This window comes from Mastigoproctus giganteus, chromosome 5 (assembly GCF_048544385.1).
Source record: "Mastigoproctus giganteus isolate SK-2022 chromosome 5, ASM4854438v1, whole genome shotgun sequence".
Taxonomy (NCBI): domain Eukaryota; kingdom Metazoa; phylum Arthropoda; class Arachnida; order Uropygi; family Thelyphonidae; genus Mastigoproctus; species Mastigoproctus giganteus.
Genome location: NC_143579.1, coordinates 195,636,679 through 195,655,767, shown reverse-complemented (window position 1 = coordinate 195,655,767; position 19,089 = coordinate 195,636,679). Strand labels below are relative to the sequence as shown.

General features: G+C 37.5%; 1 protein-coding gene across 1 annotated transcript in view; it reads left to right on the top strand.

Moving 5' to 3' along the window:
• Nucleotides 1–4,946: 4,946 nt before the first annotated feature.
• The window catches only part of Iml1 (GATOR complex protein Iml1), a gene marked incomplete at its 5' end in the record, with an annotated part of 444,528 nt that continues 430,385 nt past the window's right edge, over nt 4,947–19,089 (top strand). Inside the window, 2 exons of the mRNA XM_090374757.1 lie at nt 4,947–5,041; nt 12,129–12,181. Coding sequence (XP_090230883.1) covers nt 4,947–5,041; nt 12,129–12,181 — 148 coding nt within the window. The remainder of the gene's footprint in view (nt 5,042–12,128; nt 12,182–19,089) is intronic.

The window sequence follows — 19,089 nt, the reverse complement described above, 5'->3', positions numbered from 1 at the left end:
CTCTTCATTCTATTCACTAATTTTGTTGCCCTTCTCTGTACTCATTCCAACAGCTCTACAGCCTTCTTAAAATGAGGCCTCCAGACCTGTATATAGTACTCAAGGTATGGCCTGACCATTGCCTTATATAACGGGATAATTACCTCCTTATCCCTGCTAGAAAAATTCCTGTGTATCATTGACAAGACACCATGGGCTACTCTTGCAGACCGTCTGCACTGCTCAGAAAACTTAATATCTGCCTGCACAATTACCCCCAGGTCCTTTTCATTCTTTACCACTATCAGAGCAGTACCATACAGTTGATACGTTGCTCTGGGGTTACTGCTTCCCATGTGTAGTACTTTGACAAATGTGATGTCAAACTTCATCTGCCGACTCTCATCCCACCCGCTCAACTTTTCGTCCTTCGTATCGTCTGCAAACTTGGACATTAAGCCTGATATACTATCATCAATATCATTTATAAATACAAAAAAAAAAAAAAAAAAAAAATGGACCGAACACTGAACCAGAGGAACTCCACTAATAACATTTGTCTACGAAGAGCAGTGTCCATTGATTACCACTATCTTTTTCCCACTCAACCATCCCTTTATCCATAGCAGCAATTTGCCTCCAGTGCCACACTGCTCCAATTTGTGCAGCAGTCTTCCATGTGCAACAGTATGAAAAGCCTTTCTAAGATCCAAATATATGATATCAAAGTTATTTCCTGCATCCAGTTCCTTTGTGACCACATCATAGTATCCAATCAGATTTGTCAGGAAAGACTTCCCCTTAACAAAACCATGCTGTGTCCGAGCTATAACTGAAGTCTTGTTATATGATCCGGCAGTGCTTCTTTAACCAGTGTTTCCATTAATTTCCCTGGAACAGAAGTGAAACTAACAGGTCCATAATAACTTGTCACCCTTTGATCCTCCTTTGTGAATTGGGGTCACATTTGCACATCTCCAGTCCATGGGTGCCTCCCCTGAGTTCAAGGAAGCTCTCATAATTATGGCTAAGGGCTTCCTTATTTCCTTTGCTGCTTCCTTTAATATAACTGGATAGAACCCGTCCAACCCGGGTGCCTTTCTTATGTTTTTCTTTAACAATTTCTCCTCCACTTTCCTCTCAGTTATTACAAAATCATCTAGCTCACTGCCAGAGTTTAATTCACCTCTGGATTCCCCTCCCTGAATAACTCCTCATGTGTGAATGTAGATGTAAAATATTCATTTAGTTTTTTAGCCACCTGAGCAGGATCATCAACAATTGAACCATCGATATCCGGTGGACCAATCTGATTCATACCTTTCCTCCTGGAGTTTACATAAGTAAAGAACTTTTGGCTCTTTTTCTTTGCATCCTTTGCCAAAGATTTCTCATAATCTGCCTTTGCCTGCCTAATGTCCTGTGTGACTTGGTTACAGACCAGCGTATATCTATCATAGGCTTCCATGTCACACATTAATTTATATATTTATCCCATGCATTTTTCTTCTCTGCCACATGTCTCATTAGTTCATCTGACATCCATTTAGGCCTAAACCTCGAACAATATTTCTTATTTCGTATGTAAAGCCTAGTAGCTTCTAAGATTAATTCTTTGAATGCTTCCCATTTTGAATTTTCTGTTGGTAACATCATCAGTTAGTCCCACCGTATAGAATTCACTGATACTGTCTCAGACCTCCGTAGTTGCCTTTACGAAAACAGAAACCCTTCCCTTTCCCCCTGATGGTACTTACCTCTTTGAGTAAATACCACTTCAGCACACTGTGATCACCGCCACCTAGTTGTTCCTTTATCTGCAGATTCTTAATGCATGAAGAATCACTAATGATAATCAGATCAAGAGTATTACTCCCTAATTGCCTCTCGAACATGCTGATGTAGAAAACAATCATCCAATAAATCCACAAAAGTCTTTCTAGTGTGTAAGTGACCAACCGACAAATTCCAGTCAATATCCGGTACTTCCTTATAATGGGGAAATTAAAATCCCCCATTATAAGACTCTGATTTACTGGCCCACTCTATTTCCCTGTGCAGTTTTTTATTGTACTCATCAGAGTCATTAGGCCTAAACACACTCCTACTCTCAATTTAGATCTCCCAGTGCTTATGTCACACCAAACTGACTCGATACTGCACTGTCCAGCGAAATTGGCTGCACTTCCTTGGATTTTCTGTTTCTTAACTAATAGCATAACCCCTCCTCCCTTCCTATCCTCTCTATCCTTCCTGTTCCTAATAATCACCTCATTCTCCCGCACACATTGTACTCCCCAAATTCCAGTTCTGCATTCCTTATATCTGTGTGACACCACATCTCTGATATCTCAACAATATCTGCCTTTGATGTTTTGACCAACACCTCAAATTCATCAAATTTATTTACCAAACTCCTAGCATTGGTGTACACGCAAGTGTACATGCACCTGTTCCTATTCTTAGCTACCCTAACACAACCCATGTGTTTACTTGTACCCCAGTGACATTGCGGTATGTTAATCTGGGGTTACTGCTTCCCATATGCAGTACTTTACATTTGTGAATGTTAAACTTCAGTTGCCACCTCTCAGCCTATCTGCTCAACATTTCTAGATTCTGTTGCAGCAGCGTACTGTCATTAGTGTCATTAACAACCCTGCCAACCTTCGTATCGTCTGCAATGCACTCTCAGATACAATCTGAGCAAGAGGAAGAATCCCATCAGCATCGAGCCTGCTCAATCCATTCAAGGCCTTATACACCTCCGTAAGATCACATCGCTGGTGCCTAGTCTCTAGACGCTATAATTTGCAGAACTTGAGCAGTTTTTCGTAAGAGCACCCCTTTGTTCCACCTCACCTGTCTTTTTGCCCTTCTCTGTACTCGCTCTAGCAACTTTACATTCTTCCTAAAATGAGGCCTCCAGTTCTCTTGGCAGTACCCTGCCAACCTGTGTATCATCTGCAATCTTGGACATTAAGCCTGATATACCTTCATCAATATCATTGACAAATATACAAAACAATTTTTAATTTTAAAAATGAATCTATTTTCCTGAGGTTCAACCTGTATGTTAACCTCCATTTATTATTATTACGTCCTCATTTGTACCATAGTGAATTCATATTATATTGCCATACATACTATCTTCAAAAAGGCCTCTAAGGTTGGGAGAGTAATACATATCCAGAATTTAAAACAAATACACCAACCGTTTAACTATAATGGTTTAATACTGAAAATTATAAAATGTACCAAACGATAATACACTGTAAAATAATATATGTAAAAAACTGATTTACAAAATAAAATATACGATAAAAATTTTAATATACAATAATATAAATAAAATATTTAAAATACAATAAAATTAAAAGCGATAAAACATTGACTGAAGCTTTCGGAGGCTTCCGCCTCCTTTCTCAACAACAATGATGTTTAAGCAACACATCCTTAAGTAACAGGACATTAACAGTGTGTATGTGCCATACATACTGTTAATTTAAGACTTTTCAATAAGTTGCAGTCAAAAGTGTCATGGATAATTGCACTATAAGAAGTAGATGGAAGTAATAGTGAATTAATCATGGTGAATTATAAATTCTATATTATTCTATATTTCTGGAAAGTTCCTATCATACAAAAATAAAAAAGATAATTTTTCATTAATGAAATAAAAAAAAAAACAAACTAATTACTTGAAAATATTATTTACTAAAAATGATTTATTTATAAATAATTTTTATCATATTTATTTATTATTTATTTTTATTTCATATTATTAAAAATCTTTTATTATTTTATGTAAATATTTTTATTAAACTAATAAAGAATTGTAAAACCTGTAGTTATATATCACTGTACAGTAATATGAGTATGTGATATTTAAACAATAGAAAATTCTGCTTTAATGCTTCAGAATTAACTCCAGGGGCTCTCATCCGGCGAAATGTTTTTGGCACACACAGGATCCTGAGCTGGATGTCATAATTTCTCTCTCTCTCTCTCTCTCTCTCTCTCTCTCTCTCTCTCAGGGTAACTCAGAAATTTTTTTTTTTTTTTTTTTTTTTGGCTGGTGCAGCAAAAGTCTGCTTTCTTGCAGCATATGGTTAAATTTAATAGTAATAGTAATTCAAAGAAACCTTTGACTTATTTTGCTTGAGTTGTCAGACAAATTGAAGCCATCTGTGGGTAGAACTTTATTACAAAAATTTACATCTGCTCCTGAAAAAAAAATAAAGGACAGTGATGTCTTTACTTCATTTAAATTGTGTTATACTGTCATTTATGATAAAATATAATTCATCTGGAAGTATAATATGGAATTTATAATTCAGAATTTGGTATATTATTTCACTTAGTAATATCAAATTTGATTTGTATCATGATTTTATTTTTATACCCCATTTTTTGCATAGTATTGACACTAATATAATTTTTGATATTAATCTCACAAATCATATTGTTTTTATATACTTTGACATATATCTCAAAATGAAAAATATACAGCTGTTGACAATAAGTGGATGGCAGTTCTACTGCAGTAGTAGATGAACAATTTTTTTTTTTTTTTTTTGATGAACTAACTTGAAACAAATATAACCACAAATTTTATTTTATTTTTGAAACTAGTATTAGTGTTAAAATATTAATGGTCATAAATATAATTAAAATTAATTTTCATTTGCTGACATTGCACCCAGATAGAAATGTATCCTCAACTAATTTGTAATTGGATCTTATGGAATTCAGTCCTTTACATCTCTTTCTGGTCATTCATTTGCTGTGTACATATTCTTAATGTTTCTTTTAAAGTAAAATTCATATTTGAAATTTTATAATTCTTAGTTGTATTTAAAAAATAAAATTGAAAATAATTTAAAAGTATATGCTGTAAAGAAATATATGAATAAAATATTTAAGCATTTTTTTAAATTATAAAATTGTTTAACCAATTTTGTTCATTTTTAGATGAAAGTTTGGTCATCAATCCTAAGGATTATCCTACCTTATGTGTTGGTGATATTGTTGAAATATACTTACCAGATGATGGATACAGGTATATTAGATTTAATTAAAATATTGACACTTACATTTTTTTTTTTTTTTTAACACAGATACAAAATTTGCCATATGCTTGCTCTTGGCATATGGTAAACCAGTTCTGGATGGCTTTCGGTGTTTCTTTTCATTTTATTATTGTTAAATAATGAAATGCTTGAAAATGTCATCAATTTGTCACAGTTGCTAAAATCAGTGAGAAAGTTTTTCACTACCATGCAAATTATCATCATACACATGATAACCAGAGTAGTTGATGTGCAAAAACAAAAATTCCTGAGAACAAGTAGATTTGAAGGCATGCAGAAAATTACTGTGCGCTTGAAACTTTTTGCTATCACATTTTTAATGTAAGGTACCAAACAGAAAAAAAAGATGACTTCAGTATTGTTAGTATATCAAAATTTAATTTGAGCTGGTTAGATGTCTTCGACACAGCTTTGTTTATAGTTGAGGTTTTTTTATATCAAAGTTTTAAAATAAATGAAACTTATAATGTGGAGAATTATAGTGCTGGGATTTCTAGTAATTGAATTACTAAAACTTATAATAAAAAAATTAATGGACTATTATGAAACTGAAAGTTCCCCTGGAACACAGGTTAAATATCATATAACTTTGGAAGATCTATAAATAAAGCTTTTGAGAATCTGTGTTATCCCACCTTCAAAATGCATCCATATACTGAATATGAGACTGCTTATATATGAATTAATATTATATAAATAGCTAGAAAGAAATGGAGCATCAAAAATTACATAGTAACGAATGGGCCTGGTGTACTTGGGTCCATGGTTGAAATAACAAATATACACGTATAATTATAACTCAGTTTAATGGAAAATATAAAATATACTAACAGGCAGTAGCTTTTGAGACTGGCGTGTCTCTTTATCAACTGAAATTCAAATACAAAATACAACGCATAAGTGCAATCAGCTGAGTGAGGCACGTTAATCATGTGCCATTGTTGTTGCATGGACGTGCGCTGCTTTTACTCCACTGATCATCTAGCATTAAAACGGGTTATAATTATACGTGTATATTTGTTATTTCAAAAATTACATAGTTTTTTTGAGCAACTAGTATATGCCTTGAAAATTGTAGTATATGCCTTGAGAACTGTTTTTTTAACATAAGTATTAGTTTGTTTTTTGTAGGGGATAATGAACAGGAATTAACGGAAAGAATTTAATTAATTAACAGAAATTAATAATGCAATTTTATTTCTTTAGTAGAACTTAGATTAACTGCTAATGCTACAATGACAGGATGATGCATATACTTCAAATTTAACACTGAGCACATTGGGAAAAAAATATTGGGGATAGCATTATTTCTAAGATTTTGTGACAGCAAAGATCATCATTAGACTAATCATCATCCAACTTTTTCCTTTTGAATTATTGAAAGCAAACTGCTTACTCAAACTGTCACATGATTATATGAACTACAATAAAATATTGTGCAATATACACCGATGAGCTAAGACATTACGACCACGTACCTAATATGATGTTGGTCCTCCACATGCAACCAAAACAGCTCATACCCAGCAAGGCAGGGATGCTACAAGATTTCTAGTGTCTTGTGGTATCTGGTACCAACACATAACCAACAGATCCTTTAACTCCTGTAAGGTCCATGGTTGATACACTGCAGATCGGAGTTTCTGTTCCAATACAAACCACAGATGCTCGATGGGATTGATATCTGGGGAATTTGGAGGTCAGGGCAATACCTGGAAGCCTTCCTCATGTTCTGCGAACCAGTCTCGAACAATCCAGGCTGTGGCATGGCGCATTATCCTACTGAAAGACTGCACCACCAGAGGGGAAGACCATTGCCATGAAAGGGTGTGCCTGGTCAGCAATGATGTTTAGGTAGGTGGTAGATGTCAGAGTGCCCGGCACATGGATGACTGGACTCAGGGTATCCCAGCAAAACATCGCCCAAAGCATGACACTGCCACCACCAGCTTGTTTTCATCCCACAGTTCATCCAGGCGCCATCACTTTCTCTGGTAAACGACACACATGTACCTGGCCGTCCACATGGTGCAACAGGAAATGTGATTCATTGGACCAGACGACCTTCTTCCAATCACTCAAGGTCCAGTTTCAATGCTCGCATGCCCATTGTAGGCTCTGTTGCCAATGGACCGTGATTAGCATGGGCACTCAGAGTGATCTGCAGCTATGCAGCCCCATAGGATTCAATTAACTATGTGTGTTGTGACACATTACTCCCATCACCAGCATTCCAGTTACCAGCGTGTTGCATCACAGTTGCTTCTGTTGCTACGTACCATCCGGGAGAGCTTCCCTCAACTCGAGCATCAATGAGCCAAGGTTGTCTAACACCTTGCCTGCGGTTTGTGGGTTTCCCCTCTTCGGACCACTTTCGGTAGGTACTAACCATGGCTGACTGTGGGCACCCCATCAGCTGAGCCATTTCGGATATGCTCTAACCCAGTTGTCTGGCCATTACAATTTGGCCTTTGTCAAACTTGCTTAAGTCTGCTGCCTTTCCCATCTGAAAACCAAGAGTAACACTGATTAACAGAGCTCGGTATCAGGTGTTTTTTATACCGTGTCCCGACACACACAAGCTCCGTAGTTCACGCTTTGCAGTTGCTTCAATTTGCATAACGATTCACTGATCATAATGTTTTGGCTCATCGGTGTATTTCTATCATAATTTAGTGAACTTTTTGCTGGCTTCTCGGTGCCTCCATAGCCAGGTGGGCAGGAGCAGCAGTGCATAGCACACGCTTTGCAGAGCAATCGGGTACGGGACATGATACTGCCAAGGGGGATGTCTTTGTGTGTGCGCGATGCAAGGTGTGTATCGATATCAAGCAACAACTCGGCGTTCTTGTGGGCCTATATGAGAGCTTGAAGGACAGGGTGGATGCCCTCGAAGAAACTAAATTGAGGGGCCCATCAAGCTCTCAGCTGCCCACATCAACGCCAGAGCTTGCACTTGGGCATCGCGTGACACAGAGACAACCCCAAAGGCAGAATGCGCTGGTCCCAAAGGAACTAGTAGTTGTTGGTGACTCTATTGTCAGGGAAACGGGGAACATGCTTTGTAAAAAAGATAGGTGGAACAGGACCAGGGTATGTCTGCCAGGGGCAAAGGTTGATGATGTTGTAGAGCGAATATCATCTTTTAAGGGCACAAAAGGTGATATAGTTGTACACGTTGGCACTAATAATATTAAGAGTAGGAGACCGGCAGAATTACTTAACAAGTACAGGTCACTGTTGAACAAAAGCCAAGAATTAGGGTTGAATTTGAAAGTGTCTGCAATTCTGCCCAGACACGATAGGAGGGAGTATATGATGAGAGCCTTGTCGATCAATTCGGCCCTGGAAAGATTGTGCAAGGCTCAAGGGGTAGAATTTTTTTCAGCCTGGACTGTACTTGTTAACAGGAGAGATTGCTTCTACAGGGATGGGATACACTTAAATAGAAAGGGTGCAAGAATATTTGCTGATGCTATCGAGGCAGTGTTAGGTGGGTCGGAAAACTGCTAGCTTGGGGGGGAGACAAAGACCAATAGATTGACAGTAGCCACTGGCAGAGGTGAAAGAGATTCTTGCACTGCTTCTATTAGAATGAGCAGAAGCCTGGAACACAAGATGCGTGGTATTTCAGAGACTGCTGGGAGCCATTGCGGCACAAGTAAACACATGTGTTGTGTTAGGGTAGCTAAGAATAGAAACAGGTGCAGGTATACTTGCGTGTACACCAATGCTAGGAGTTTAGTAAATAAATTTGAGGTATTGCTCAAAACATCAAAGGCAGATATTGTTGGGATATCAGAGACGTGGTGTCACACAGATATAAGGGATGCAGAACTGCAATTTGGGGAGTACAACGTCTACAGAATAGGAAGGGGGGAGGGGTTATGCTATTAGTTAAGAAACACATAAAAACCAAGGAAGTGAAGCCAGTCGACATCGCCGGACAGTGCAGTGTTGAGTCAGTTTGGTGTGACATAAGCATTGGGAGATCAAAATTGAGAGTAGGCTATAGGCCTAATGAGTAGGCTATAGGCCTAATGACTCTGATGAGTATAATAAGGAACTGTACAGGGAAATAGAGTGGGCCAGTAAATCAGAGAGTCTTATAATGGGAGATTTTAATTTCCCAGATATTGACTGGAATTTGGGGGCTGGTTACTCACACACTAGCAGGGTTTTGTGGATTTATTGGATGATTGTTTTCTACATCAGCATGTTCGGGAGGCAACTAGAGGGAGTAATACTCTTGATTTGATTATCAGCAGTGATTCTTCATGCATTAAGAATCTGCAGATAAACGAACCACTAGGTGGCAGTGATCACAGTGTGCTGAAGTGGGATTTACTCAAAGAGGTAACTACCATTAGGGGTAAAGGGAAGGGTTATTGCTTCCGTAAAGGCGACTACAATGGACTGAGACAGTATTTAAATTCTATACAGTGGGACCAACTGATGATGTTACCAACAGCAAATTCAAAATGGGAAGCATTCAAAGAACTTATCTTGGAAGCTACTAGGCTTTACATACCAACTAAGAAATATTGTTCAAGGTTTAGGCCAAAATGGATGTCAGATGAACTAATGAGGCATATGGCAGAGAAGAAAAATGCATGGGATACTTACAAATTAACACATGACACAGAAGCCTATGATAGATACAAGTTGATATGCAACCAAGTTACAAAGGAGGTTAGGCAGGCAAAGGCAGATTACGAGAAATCCTTGGCAAGGGATGCAAAGAAAAACAGCAAAGAGTTCTTTACTTATGTTAACTCTAGAAGGAAGGGGATGAATCAGATTGGTCCACTTGATATTGATGGGTCAACTGTTGATGATCCTGCTCAGGTAGCTAACAAACTAAATGAATATTTTGCATCGACATTCACACATGAGGAGTTATTCAGCAAGGGGAATGCCAGAGGTGTATTCAACTCTAGCAGTAAGCTAGAGAATCTTGAAATAACTGAGAGTAAAGTGGAGGAGAAACTGTTGAAGATAAACACAAGAAAGGCACCCGGGGTGGATGGGATCTATCCAGTTATATTAAAGGAGGCAGCAAAGGAAGTAAGCAAACCCTTAGCCATAATTATGAGAGCTTCCTTGGACTCAGGGGAGGTACCCATAGACTGGAAATGTGCAAATGTGACCCCAATATACAAAGGAGGATCAAAGGCTGACACAAGTAATTATAGACCTGTGAGCTTAACTTCTGTTCCAGGAAAATTAATGGAGGCACTGGTTAAAGAAGCACTGCAGGATCATTTAGACAAGACTTCAGTTATAGCTCAGACACAGCATGGTTTTGTTAAGGGGAAGTCTTGCCTGATCAACTTGATTGGATATTATGATGCAGTTACAAAAGAACTGGATGCAGGGAATAACTTTGATATTATATACTTGGATCTTAGAAAGGCTTTTGATACTGTTGCACATGGAAGACTGCTACACAAATTGGAGCAGTGTGACATTGGAGGCAAATTGCTGCTATGGATAAAGGGGTGGTTGAGGGGGAGAAGACAGAGAGTGATAATCAATGGACACTGCTCATCGTGGACTAATGTTATTAGTGGAGTCCCTCAGGGCTCAGTGTTGGGTCCATTATTGTTTTCTGTATTTATAAATGATATTGATGATGGTATATCAAGCTTAATGTCCAAGTTTGCAGATGATACAAAGGTTGGCAGGGTTGTCAAGGACACTACTGACACTATGCTGCTGTAATGGGATCTGGAAAGGTTGAGCAGATGGGCTGAGAGGTGGCAAATGAAGTTTAACATTGACAAATGTAAAGTACTACACATGGGAAACAGCAACCCCAGAGCAACGTATCAACTCTGTGGTACTACACTGACAGTGGTAGAGAATGAAAGGGACTTGGGGGTGGTTGTGCAGGCAGATATGAAGTTCTCTGAGCAGTGCAGGCGGGCTGCAAGAGTAGCTCATGGAGTATTGGCAATGATATACAGGAATTTTTCCAGCAGGGATAAGGAGGTGATTATCCCCTTGTATAAGGCAATGGTCAGGCCACACCTAGAGTACTGTATACAGGTCTGGAGGCCTCATTTTAAGAAGGATGTAGAGCTGGAACGAGTACAGAGAAGAGCAACAAGATTAGTGAATGGAACAAAGGGTTGCTCTTACGAAGAAAGGCTTAAGTTTTGCAAATTACAGTGTCTGGAGACTAGGCACCTGCGAGGTGATCTGATTGAGGTGTATAAAGGCTTGAATGGTTTGAGCATGCTCAATGCAGGTGGGATTCTTCCTCTTACTCAGAATAATCACCTGAGAGGGCATAAATTCAAATTGAGATAAGACGGTTGTAGGATAGATGTGCGGAAGTATGCCTTCAGCCAGCGTTTGGTTGATTGCTGGAACAAGCTTCCATCTGTCGTTATAGAAGTTGACAGCTTATATAGATTCAAAGCAGAACTTGACAAACATTTGGAGCAAGTGGATGGGTGAAGTGGAAGTTTTTTTGTTTTTTTTTTGGCTGATGCTATATAAGCTTGCTTTCTTGCATCATGTGGCTTTGCTAATGCTAACATTGTTGATATACTGTACTTGTAAAATGAAACAAACAAATTTTTTTGTGAATGCTGTTTTACCTATGTGTTGGTTGTTCATCCACACTTGGGCTCATTTACAAAAAGTACAAAAGATGAAAGTCATTATTTGTACCCAGGACAGTTTTCTTTTGCAAATAAAATTTTTTTTGTTTGTTTTTAAATCAATGACAAGAGCAAGTTTCTCATTGATAAAAGGGCAGTTGATTATTTCAATTTTAATATCAAACTCTAACATATCAGCATAAATATGACAAATATTTTAAACTTAAGTAATAAATCAGGATTATTTTAAATTGCTGAATACTAAATAACATTTTCATAAATATATATTTTTTAAGAATGCCATTAAAGGAAAATGGTTAGTCACTATATTTTTATCTTGTGTAATTTTTCATGGTCTGTATCATAAACAGAATTCCTGGTAGAATATCTTATTCAGTATCTTGTCCATTTAATTTTCATGTTAAATTGAAATTTCCATTTTCAGCCGCCTGTTATTGCAAGTCACATCACTCAAAGAGGAGCAGCTTCAGCAGAAAGGTAATATTTCAGATGAAATGTTTAAAATCATTTAGCTCCCAGTTATAAGTTGATACACTTCTGGTATGCCCATCCCTAAACACTTGTTTATGCTTGAATATAGGTGCAAAAAATATTCATTTGGTTTTTCAGCAACTAGAACAGGATCATCAATAGCTATGCCATTTTTATGTAGTGGACAAATTTGGTTCATTCCTTTCCCTTGTAGTGTTAACATAAGCAAAGAACTCTTTGCTGCTTTTCTTTGCATCCTTAGCCAAATGCTTCTCATAGTTTGCATTCACTTGCCTGATCCCCTTTGTAACTTTATTCAAATGTTAGTTTATATTTACTGTAGGTTTTCATGTTCCCTGATAACTTATAACCATTCCTGCAGATTTTTTCCCCTATCACTAGGCTCATCAATTCTTTTGTTATCCATTAGGTCTAAACCTTGAACAGTATCCTTATTTGGTGTGAAAAACTTGGTAGCTTCTCTGAATTCTTCCCATTTAGAATTCATTCTTGGTAATATTATTAGTTAGTCTCACTGAAAAAGAATTTAAAAACTGACAGTAGTTGCATCTTTAAGTAAATTCTGCACAAATATGTTGTGATCACTACCACCTATGCAAATAAAAACATAGATGCTTCTTTTATCTGCAGATTCTTAATGAATGAATCTGCAGACTGATCTGATTATCCATGTTGATAATCAGATCAAGTGTATTGCTTTATCTTGTTGTCCCTTTAACACACTTGTGTAGAAAGCAGTCATCCAATAAATCCAGGAGGGTTCTGCTACTTTTCAGGTGGCTAACCCACAAATTCCAGTCACTATCTGGATAATATTGAGTGGTACTTGCAATTATAAGACATTCTGATTTACTGACCCACTCTATTTGCCTTCATTACTCATCACAGTCACAAATAGTCACAATGAGTGCACTGCACTAAAGTATATGTGTTTTTATCTAGGAGCATAACTCACCCCACCACCTGTTCTTTCTCTAAACATTGCGCTCTCCATATTCAAATTCCCCATATATTCTACGTCTGAGTAGATGGGGAGTTTGAATATGGATATTTCTAATATCTCTGCACATTTAATTTTATTATTATTATTTAATTTGATTTTCTATTATGTTCATATTTTATGACTCAATACTTCAAATTCCTCAAATTTATTTACTGTATTCCTAAAATTAGCATACAAGCTAGTGTATATTCATGTATTTTTCTCCTAGTGGCCACCAGCAAGTCTTATAATCACCCACATCTTGTTTTCTTGGCTGTTGTTAAACTATTAGTCTGTGTATCTCTTTTGAGCTAGTAGTTTTCTGGCCCACCTAACACTGCTTAAATAGCATCAGCAAATATTCTTAGCACCCCTCCTAATTATGTGTTCTATCTCTGTAAAAACAATCCCTCCTGTTAAGAAGCAGACACCCACACTTGGTCCTGGCTCTCCAGGACTTAATTGATCAACAAAGCTCTCATCGTATACTTCCTCTTATTATGCAAAATTGCAGACACTTTTGAGTTTAATCCTAACTTATGATTTTTTCTCAACATTGCCCTATATCTGTTAAGCAATTCCTCAGTTCTCTTAATATTATTAGTGCTAATGTGTACAGCAATATTATCCTTTGTGTCCTTAAAAAATAACTTCTCTGCAACTATGTATATAAAGTGCTTAGCATCATAATACACAGCCATTTCTGAATAAACAGAAATTTTTAAGGTGGCATCGTTTTAGGTTATATCTCATATTGTGAATACCTTCACAACGAGTTGCCATGATATTGCACTACTTCGAATAAGTAACGCTTCACCTAAGGAGAAGACTAGTGTTACTTATTCTCAGATAGGTACCACCACCCAGACAGCACTGTTTCAGGGCTATTTGGCCCTTCGTCAGTGAGTGGGTAGGTACCCAAGTGATGCAATGATGGCAAAAACAGTTATGAAGTATAACTCCACAATATGAGAGATGCCTGATGGTGTATGATGTATTTAGACTGAGGCGCATTTAGGGCTAGAGCCTCAAGCTGCGAACAAATTTAGACTATGTATATAAAGTGCTTAGCATCATAATACACAGCCATTTCTGAATAAACAGAAATTTTTAAGGTGGCATCGTTTTAGGTTATATCTCATATTGTGAATACCTTCACAACGAGTTGCCATGATATTGCACTACTTCGAATAAGTAACGCTTCACCTAAGGAGAAGACTAGTGTTACTTATTCTCAGATAGGTACCACCACCCAGACAGCACTGTTTCAGGGCTATTTGGCCCTTCGTCAGTGAGTGGGTAGGTACCCAAGTGATGCAATGATGGCAAAAACAGTTATGAAGTATAACTCCACAATATGAGAGATGCCTGATGGTGTATGATGTATTTAGACTGAGGCGCATTTAGGGCTAGAGCCTCAAGCTGCGAACAAATTTAGACTATGTATATAAAGTGCTTAGCATCATAATACACAGCCATTTCTGAATAAACAGAAATTTTTAAGGTGGCATCGTTTTAGGTTATATCTCATATTGTGAATACCTTCACAACGAGTTGCCATGATATTGCACTACTTCGAATAAGTAACGCTTCACCTAAGGAGAAGACTAGTGTTACTTATTCTCAGATAGGTACCACATAGGGTGGTGGTGGTACCTATCTGAGAATAAGTAACACTAGTCTTCTCCTTAGGTGAAGCGTTACTTATTCGAAGTAGTGCAATATCATGGCAACTCGTTGTGAAGGTATTCACAATATGAGATATAACCTAAAACGATGCCACCTTAAAAATTTCTGTTTATTCAGAAATGGCTGTGTATTATGATGCTAAGCACTTTATATACATAGTCTAAATTTGTTCGCAGCTTGAGGCTCTAGCCCTAAATGCGCCTCAGTCTAAATACATCATACACCATCAGGCATCTCTCATATTGTGGAGTTATACTTCATAACTGTTTTTGCCATCATTGCATCACTTGGGTACCTACCCACTCACTGACGAAGGGCCAAATAGCCCTGAAACAGTGCTGTCTGGGTGGTGGTACCTATCTGAGAATAAGTAACACTAGTCTTCTCCTTAGGTGAAGCGTTACTTATTCGAAGTAGTGCAATATCATGGCAACTCGTTGTGAAGGTATTCACAATATGAGATATAACCTAAAACGATGCCACCTTAAAAATTTCTGTTTATTCAGAAATGGCTGTGTATTATGATGCTAAGCACTTTATATACATAGTCTAAATTTGTTCGCAGCTTGAGGCTCTAGCCCTAAATGCGCCTCAGTCTAAATACATCATACACCATCAGGCATCTCTCATATTGTGGAGTTATACTTCATAACTGTTTTTGCCATCATTGCATCACTTGGGTACCTACCCACTCACTGACGAAGGGCCAAATAGCCCTGAAACAGTGCTGTCTGGGTGGTGGTACCTATCTGAGAATAAGTAACACTAGTCTTCTCCTTAGGTGAAGCGTTACTTATTCGAAGTAGTGCAATATCATGGCAACTCGTTGTGAAGGTATTCACAATATGAGATATAACCTAAAACGATGCCACCTTAAAAATTTCTGTTTATTCAGAAATGGCTGTGTATTATGATGCTAAGCACTTTATATACATAGTCTAAATTTGTTCGCAGCTTGAGGCTCTAGCCCTAAATGCGCCCCTTCTCTGCAACATCATTAACTTTTGCCCTTGACAAATATACTATGGTTCTGTTTCATCTATCTTTTTTTTGCACAGTATATTTCCCTAATGATAGAGTCACCAACAATAGCTACCTCCTTTGGAAACAGTGCTTCCTACTTTTGGGATTGTTACTGTGTTGTATGTATCCTTTGGCCATTGAGGTGAGTGGGCACCTGAAAGCTTGATGAGGCTCCCATTTTAATTCCTTTCAGGGGGGGGGGGCATTATAGCCTTAGTTGCTAATGTGCCAGTAAAACCCAGCAAACAACCAACCTTTGAGGGCATCAACTCTGTTTTTCAAGCTCTCATGATTTATCTTATCTTGTTCCAGATAGTCTGTAAGCATCAAACAAATAGTACATTTTATAAAGCTGCAATTTGTAGAGGACTACCCTCCCCAGTTCTCCCTTGAGCCACATCACTCTTGCTACTTTGAACTTTTTGCCTTTACTGCTCTGGTCTGAGATATGGTTTCCATTTAAATTTAATTTAATTTGAGAATGCCACACTAAACTAAGAGATAACTGATGCAGTAATAATGCTGCACTATTCCCAGGTTATGCAACAGTAATATGTAATAATATGTATTATGCTACACAGTTGTTTATATATTATGCTATGCAGTTGCATTTGTAGGCACCTCCGCAGCCAGGTGGGCAGGAGCAGCAGCAGTGCATAGCACACGCTTCTTGATTAGACCGGGGTTTGAGTCCATGATCACCAAATACAGAGGATGCGGAAAGGTCAGTGAATGATCACCGTATATCACCAGAGCAATATGGCCTTAGTTGATAATGCTCCTAAAAACCAAATAACAACAACAGTTGCATTTGAAAAATGTTATAAACTTAGAGTATAGCCTTAGTAAAAGCACTTCTAATATTGTTTATGCTTCTACAGAACTACAAAAAAGGAATATGAAATATTGATGTTATTTATGCTAACAATAACACAGAATACTCTCATACTCGGATTTGCTTTTAAGCAATTTTGGAAGCAGATTGCTACCTATTATATCAAATCAAGGGGCTTAGAGGGGAACAGGTATCCTGTGTGTTATCAGAAGGATATTAGAAAATGTGAATTGGAATATCATCGGTTTGGCTGAAACAAGAAGAAATGAATCACTTATAAGTTTATCAAGTGGAAATCTGCTGTACACTAATGGAAACAGTGAAAGGAGTGAATGTGGAGTTTGGTTTCTGGTCCATAAAGATTTTAAAAACAACATTTTGGAATTCAAAAGTACATCACCAAGGGTGTCAAGACTAATACTCAAGATTTCTAAGAGGTACAAGCTAAAGATTACAATGATTTATGCACCAACATCGAGCCATGATGATGAAGATGTTGAAGAAATGTACACTGAAATTGAGAGTCTTCTAGATGAGCAGAAAACCCACTACACTATTATTATGGGGGACTTCAATGCTAAGGTTGGAAAAAGGCAAAACAGCGCAGAAAGAGGAACTATAGGAAATTTTGGAATTGGTGAAAGAAATAAAAGAGGTGAAAGACTTGTGGAATTTGCAGAATCTCAAGGAATGTCAGTAATGAACACTTTTTTCAAGAAAAGGGTGAACAGAAAGTGGACATGGAAGAGTCCAAATGGATTAACAACTAATGAAATCGACTTCATCCTCACTAACAGAAGATATATTGTGAATGATGTTACCGTCCTGAATAAGGTAAATGTTGGAAGTGATCACAGAATGGTAAGATGTACACTTGATATAGATGTAGGAAAGGAAAGGAAAAAACTGACTCGAGTAAATAATACAAAGGTCTTTGAAATAACAGAGGAGGAGAAAAAGCAGTATGTAATGGAACTTAAGAACAAGTTTGAGCTTTTGCAGACTGCTCAGGACCAAGATATCGACGAGGAATATTACAACTTTCTGAAAGTGATAAAGCCCAAGAAACCTATAGGGAAACAGAAATCCAAAGAAGAAAAAATTAGTCAAGAAACACTTGTCATGATGAACCAAAGACGACAAATGAAGAGCAAGAAAAACACTGACAGGGAGAAAATTGAGTATACTGAGTTATGCAAAGCCATTAGAAAGAGACTCAGAGAGGACATAAGAAGATTTAACACAAGAAAAGTAGAACAAGCATTAAGGGAAAACAAAGGATTTAAATCAGCAGCCATGAGCAGTAATACAGGAAGACAAATGATACTGAAACTGAAGAATAGCGATGGTGTACTTATAAACAGCAGAGAAGGCATAATTCAAATAGCAGAAGACTACTATAGAGAATTATACAAGGAGCGAGGGAATGATACCAGCAGTGGGGAACATGTATTGCAAAGTAGCAACACATACGACATACCCGATATTCTTGCTGATGAGGTAGAACATGCATTGAAGAAAATGAAGAATCGGAAAGCCCCGGGGGAAGATGAAGTTACTGTAGAGTTGTTAAAATTGGGAGGAAGAGACATAACACAAAAACTGGCAAGGCTCTTCACAAAGTGCATTAGAAAAGGTGTGATGCCTAAGCAGTGGAATAATGCAATCATAGTTTTGCTGCATAAGAAAGGAGATAAATTGGAAATTATAGACCAATTAGCTTGTTATCCCATATCTACAAGTTGTTCACAAGGGTCATTACTAACAGATTAGAAAGAATACTTGATGAGAATCAACCGAAAGAGCAAGCTGGCTTTAGGACAGGATTCTCAACTATGGATCACCTTCACGTAATATCACAGCTAATGGAGAAAGCAAATGAATATAAAACACCATTATGCCTGGCATTTGTGGATTATGAAAAGGCATTTGACTCCATACAGCATAAGGCAATGTTTCGGGCACTGGAAAGACAAGGCATAGATACTCCATATATTATGATTTTGAAGAAAATATATGAGAGTGCTACATCCTTTATTAGACTAGACAAAGACAGTAGGAAATTTAAAATCGAGAAAGGAGTTCTACAAGGAGACACAATATCTCCGAAGCTGTTTACTGCTGCCCTTGAGGAAGCTTTCAGAAGATTAGACTGGTCGCAGAAAGGAGTCAATGTGAACGGAGAGTACCTAAACCATTTACGATTTGCAGATGACATTGTGGTCATAAGCCACGATCCCAAAGAATTAGAGGAAAATCTTAATCAGTTATGCACAGTTAGTAAGGATTTTGGACTAAAGATGAATATGGCTAAAACAAAAGTAATGATGAACAAGTATGCCACGGAAAGGGAAATAATGATTG